The sequence below is a fragment of the Nymphalis io genome, chromosome 29, assembly GCF_905147045.1.
Source record: "Nymphalis io chromosome 29, ilAglIoxx1.1, whole genome shotgun sequence".
In the NCBI taxonomy this organism is placed as follows: Eukaryota; Metazoa; Arthropoda; class Insecta; order Lepidoptera; family Nymphalidae; genus Nymphalis; species Nymphalis io.
The window spans coordinates 2307779-2314284 of NC_065916.1; the positions used below are offsets into that span (position 1 = coordinate 2307779).

Genomic DNA, 6506 nt, shown 5'->3' on the forward strand with positions numbered 1-6506 from the left:
TTTACATATAATTATAGTTTTTAAACTTATCATAGTCATAGCCGCCAAGTTTTTCTGTGTTCAGTTCAAATGCTAATCTCAAATCTTTTCTAGTATATTACAAAATGCCGTAAACTAACCTGATAAAACTTTTTAATAATAATTTATTTTAATGGCAATAAAACGCAAAAACGATCATTGGTAGATTGTTGATAGTATTGTCAAATATTTGCAATCATATGACATATAACCAGTGTTACTAGATTGTAGATTCGGCTTTTATTAAGACAGTAGTCTGTTTAATTATAATTTTATCAGGGATTATAGAAATAACATCAATAATTTCAAATCAATAATCATTTTAATTTTAAATGTATAAAATATCTTATTATTAAATGTTGAACATATTATTTAAATAATATTTGGTTGGTTGGATGGTTTAATATTTAAGTAGGTATTTTAAATTATAGCATCAATTTTAAATTTCTGTTTGATTACTCAATAATTATTTTTAGTATATAATTATATTTTAAGACAATGTTATGTTTTAAGAATACAAAGATAAGAGGATCGTATACTGAACGGATTGAAATTTTATTTAAAAGTAAAGTATCAAAATATAGTGTTCTTCAAATTAAACATCAGTTATCAAAAGTTAGGCTTAAATATTATTATAAACATAGTTTTCAAAGAATAATATACTTAAAAAATTGATAGTAATTGCTTCGGCATTATCTTTCAAACTGAAGACTTAATTATTTTTTTACTTATACTGAAGTTTTTGAATTTATTAATATTATTAAAATAATTCTACCGGTCTCTATTTTATCGGGGATTTTGACAGATTTTACTGGCAATACCGTAATAAAAGTCAAATGCTCACCACAAAAGTACAGACAATGTTTTGACAAAATATTACAACAATAGAGATAAATTATTACATATTAAATTAAATTGTATTTTTTTTAAAATGCCACTTTTACGTTCAGCCAGCTATAATTTATTCATAGAAATTCTCCTTCGTATTCTTTTGTTCTCCGCTTTTTGGTGAGTTGGCTACCATATGTTATAATTAAATTTTTCGATAACATTTTTATGAATGAAACATTCTACAAATATGTATCGAATGTATAAAAATTACATTGTTGTTTATTTATATTATTATAAAACTTAATATAATTCGGATAAAACTGATTTCATATAAAATAAAATATACTCGAATTAATCGGTAAAATTTACTGCTAATGTGAATTATCAGTAGCGTTATTTGTGCAATAAAGGTAGAACTAACAATAAAAAAAATAATGTTTCTTTGTTTATATTCTAAATGCTCCTAAACTATTTATCCGATTGAATTAAAGCTACTTATAGTTGTTTACAACACGTACAAGAGGGTTTTCGACACACTATCAATATATCGTCTATCGTTACCATTTTGGATAAATTTTATCAACTTTAAAGGAATACGACACCAGGATTTATCTTTTTTCAATTAAGTTTTAGTAAATGTAATAAAAAATTGGTGTAATAATATTATATATAGTTTATATATAAGCATTTAAAATTATAATAAGCTATTTGACATCAAAAATAAAATCTCATTTTTCATTTTATTTTTCAGTTATATGGAATCATTGAATCCTTTCATCAGAGTAATACCACATTCCGAGCTGGAAAATAACTGTAAATATCCAAGGCATGAGTCCTACGTTCCCAGCGGTACACTCTGGTCCATTGTGTTATCAGTACCATGTGTTCTGTCGTTGATAGCGTGGGCAGTGTGTAATGATTGTAATGATGCTTTGGAGGTAAGGCTCTAAACGGACTATTGACTAACCATCGCCATCTTAGGCCTATGTAATATTGCCTCCTGCAAAGTACGAAAAATGGAATGATTCATAAGAATTAAATTAAAGCAATTTATTTTGCGTATAATTATTAGCTCCAAAAAATATATCACTAAGATTAGCTATTCCTTAATTTTTTTACCCCCTATTTGGGCCCATTTGTCCTATTCGGATATCCAATACGGTTGGTATGACTTGTCATCAAGTACGTTGTTAAATTTGTCTTATGTAAAAACGTTAAAGGCTTATGTATATATAACAACAAACACCTAATAAATTTAATTATATAATATATACGTATTTATATTTCCAGTTTCTTTTGTCCTGGTCGCTCGCTCTAGGTATAACTGGGATGTTAACTGATACGGTTAAATTAATTGTTGGTAAGTCATTTATTTATGTATGATTTAATGGCTTGGTTCACAGCTTATAATGCCACAAATGCCATGGTTCAAACCCTGGGCTTGGGCCATCGCGGTAGCAGCCCAGATGCTGAAAGTTAAATTTCTTGATTTTTGATTTTAAAGATTAAGAAAGAGTAACAAACAAATAAAGGGACATTCGTATATATAATATTAGTTAGGATTACGATATTGTAGTTTATATATTTATAACATAGGCATACATTTCTCCCAAAAGGCAGAGGCTAGCGGTGCAGAGAGGCAATAGTGCCTGGGTCTTGTGTACAATGCCACAGGACAATCTTTTAGACAGCGTGTTTTTGCTTTAAATTTGTAATGTGTATTTTGTTTTTATTTTATTTTAATTTTATATATTATAAAAATACATATTTATAACTTCCAAATTACATTCAATTTTTTTTTTCTAAAGGCATTTTATACTATTAACTTTCCCTATAGGCGCATAATCATAGAGGGGAATCCCCTATTTGAAAATCAACACTATATCATGTGATTATTTATGTTTTCAATTGTATTTTTGTAGGTCGTCCGCGCCCCGATTTCTTCTATCGTTGCTTCCCTGATGGGATTGAAACCCCAGAGCTTCAATGCACGGGTGACATTTCTGATATAATGGAGGGGAGGAAATCTTTTCCCAGCGGCCATAGTAGTTGTAAGTATGACGCGTAAAACATTATTTGACTATATTTTTTCCTATTCTATACTAATATTATAAAGATTTGTTTGATTTTTTGTATGTTTTTTTTTTTTTTTTTATAAAATAGGAAGGCGGACGAGCATATGGGCCACCTGATGGTAAGTGGTCACCAACGCCCTTAGACATTGGCATTGTAAGAAATGTCAACCATCGCTTACATATCCAATGCGCCACCAACCTTGGGAACTAAGATTTTATGTCTCTTGTGCCTGTAATTACACTGGCTCACTCACCCTTCAAACCGGAACACAACAATACCAAGTACTGCTGTTTTGCGGTAGAATATCTGATGAGTGGGTGGTACCTACCCAGACGAGCTTGCACAAAGCCCTACCACCAGTAAATAAGTAAGTTTGTTTGTAATTAATAAACTCAAAAAATACTGAAACGATTCTAAAAATTCTTTCACCTACAGAAAGCTTTATATCAGCGAGTAACATAGGCTGTTTTTATTTTCTATGAAATTCCTATGAAATTTATTTTCTTTTATATGAAAATTGCAATAATGTGATCTAAGGAATCAAAATTTTTCCTGTGAAATATATAGTTTGCCTCTTATTCAACATCAAAATGTTTACAATTCAAATGTTTCTTAGTCGTGTTAGTATATTTTAACTTAATAATCTAGTGTTGATGTCGTTAGTTATTTTCTTGTAATGTGGATCCCGATTGGGTGGCCTGGTGGAAGGCCTCCTCTTTTTCCTTCTCTTCAGAATTTGAGAAATTCTTCAGAATGCTCTATCTCTGGCGAGAGTCATCCAATTTTGCCCTGCTTCCTTAACAATATCATCAGCCCTCTCATTTATGTCGCAGTGTCATTCTGTTCTTTGGGAATCGCATCGGCTTGGATCTGTGGAAGACTGGGCACGATATCCAGGAAGCGTGGCTCAGGGGCCAGGGTCCTGACGACGATCATGCCCCTCGTGATGGCTGGATGTATCGCACTGTCCAGGACCTGTGACTACCACCATCACTGGCAAGGTAATAATTTTGGTTATAATTTAACTTCAACCTAAGTTGGATTCTATTTTTGATAGAGATTCATATTTTAAGGTAAGGTAAACTTGCGTTAATTTGTATTTACTTGGTGACAGGTTCTTGTCCATCGTGGTAGATACCATCCACTCATTACATAGTCTACCACTACAAAGTGGTTTCACAAGACTATTTTAAGTATTTTTTTTATTTTTGGTATATGTATATAATATTGTATGGGTTCACTGATACTTCATTACATTTGAGTCAGTAAATCTTTTGTGGGGCAATGTATACTGTTCTAAAACAGGATCTCAGAAAGTGATCAAAATGCCTCAGTTGCTAAATTAAAAAAAAAAATTGTAAAGCACAGCTTGGGAATGATACGATCGCCGCATGGTTATTTCTCTTTTTTTTTTGTAACTGAATCATGATACATGTAAAAAAAAGGCCCGCTGAGTTTCTTTCGCCGGTTCTTCTCAGGGCTGGGTGTTTTCTTTCCAACCCGGTGGTAGTTTCTGGTTTGACTATCAATAAGCAATTTTAATGCTTCAATGTTGAATAATATAATAATCATTTGCCCTCCCGGCGTATATAAAAAAAGAACATTTTGTATTCGATTATGTTTTAAAATTGTCAGAAAAATGTAGATTGCTTATAAAAATAGTTGATACTAATAATTTTAACGTTTAAAAACGAAATGAAGATCACCTAAACATTACCCAAGCTAACAAATAAGAAGTCGTCCACTTATCATATATTCTACCATCAAATAGCAATACTACTATTGCTGTGTATACAGGATGAGTGAGCCAGTGTAATTACAGGCACAAGGGACATAACATCTTAGTTCCCAAGGAGAGGCATTGATAATTTAAGGGGTTGTTAATATTTCTTACAGTGCCAATGTCTATGGGAGATGATGCATTTAGTAACTACCGATCCTAAATGTTGGATAAACCCCCAACTTCCGCGTAAAGAAATGATTCTTTTCAGATGTCCTAGTGGGATCGATCTTGGGTTTTACAGTATCAGTGTTGTGCTATCGCCAATACTACAACCCTCTCACGTCAGACCTGGCAGGTGTTCCGTACATAGTGTCCAAGACAAAATCCGCTAAATACTTCAACGGAAAACCGGATATAAGTCCAATTAAAGAATGCAAAGAAGAATCGACACCGTTGCTGAACGGTAAGAAAGAGGACAAATGGATTTAATGTTTTTTTTTTTTTATTGATAAAAAAAAGACATCTGTGTTGCCATGTTTGTGCAGTGGTTGGCGATGAAAAATTATTTAATTAATTTCATGAACGTCATGGATTTTTTTTTGAAGAGTTGGAAAACAGTTATGGGATATTGAAAACTAAGATAGAAATTCTTAACGTGTATAATATTTGACATAGCGATTTGATTATTTATGTAATTATGTCATTATTTAACTTAAATGCTTAACTGCCTTGGTAAACAATGGTAATAAACAAAATAATGGTAACAGTGTGGACACTCGTGCCTCGGAAAGCACTTAAAGCCGTTCAGGTGTGCCCGGTCATCTCTAGTTGTATCGGTTTATGAGAGTGAGGGAATAGAGTGTATGTACAGTTATATTAAAAGGCCAGCATTATTGTCATTAGTTATCTGCGAGATTGACGGATGGCTTGGTGTTGCCATATATAAAAAAAAAAATTAATTCAATTAATATTTATTTCAGATTAGTACATACTAAAATTAATTATTTATTTACAAACATGTGAAGGACAAAAATGTATAGTGGAAGATAATAATAAGAAAATGTTTACATAAAATATATAAAGGTGCGTTAAGATAAGAGAACGCGTAGCTAAAAGTGTAACGCGATAGGATCCTGCTATTGATTTGAACATACAAACATACATGGACACAATCTGCTAATCGTATTTCCCCTTTAAGTCGAATTATTATTATTCTGAACTTCTTTGCTAACGCTACTTAAAAATCCATTGGATATCTATAGTGCTAGTGGGGGAACAGGATGCTCTCTGATCTCTACGCACCTTAAAATATATTTATACTGATAATATATTTGGAGATATACATAAACACGGCTTCACATATAAATGTTGTTTAGGGGTGATTAGAGAGCCTCCCCCCCCCCTCTCTAATTGAGAAACATATGAGTTTAACTGAAATTCCGCTAAACAACATTTATAATATATATTTATAAGTTAGTTTAAAATATACAGGTTGGATAATTTAGATTTGCCAGTGGAATTAGCTATTATCCTTCTTACAGAAAAAGATTAAAAACTAATTTATTTAAATTATTATACACCCAGTGTATATTTAATTATACAAATATATACTTAATTATTATTATGTTATATGATAACATTCTAGTTTATTGTGATATTTTTGTTACCAGATTTATTTCGAAACGAATTTATTATTTATAATTATATTATAATATATTTTTTTATATTTTAAAGTTACTTTTTTTATATAAATTTTGTTTAATTAAATTTTTTTTTTTTTTATAGAATAGGAAGGTGGACGACCATATGGGCAACCTGATGGTAAGTGGTCACCAAACGCCCTTAGATATTGGCATTC

General features: G+C 31.2%; 1 protein-coding gene across 2 annotated transcripts; it reads left to right on the forward strand.

Moving 5' to 3' along the window:
* The first annotated feature begins 851 nt into the window (after positions 1–851).
* On the forward strand, positions 852–6196 carry LOC126779622 (phospholipid phosphatase 5). Of its 2 annotated transcripts, XM_050503772.1 has the most exons (7): positions 852–1026; positions 1601–1787; positions 2140–2209; positions 2772–2900; positions 3759–3926; positions 4917–5111; positions 5629–6196. In XM_050503772.1, exons 1-7 carry the CDS (start codon positions 950–952, stop codon positions 5631–5633), a joined length of 831 nt encoding a protein of 276 aa, XP_050359729.1. In that variant the 5' UTR covers positions 852–949; the 3' UTR covers positions 5634–6196. The 2 variants fall into 2 exon arrangements, with proteins under 2 accessions (XP_050359729.1, XP_050359728.1); XM_050503771.1 differs by having other exon boundaries at positions 4917–6196.
* Positions 6197–6506: the final 310 nt, after the last annotated feature.

Excerpts from the sequence above, each read along its gene's own strand:
- LOC126779622 (XM_050503771.1), top strand. The coding sequence starts at position 950 with ATGCCACTTTTACGTTCAGCCAGCTATAATTTATTCATAGAAATTCTC. Across the intron at positions 2,210-2,771 it reads TACGGTTAAATTAATTGTTG|GTCGTCCGCGCCCCGATTTC; the intron begins GTAAGTCATTTA and ends GTATTTTTGTAG. Across the intron at positions 3,927-4,916 it reads CTACCACCATCACTGGCAAG|ATGTCCTAGTGGGATCGATC; the intron begins GTAATAATTTTG and ends GATTCTTTTCAG.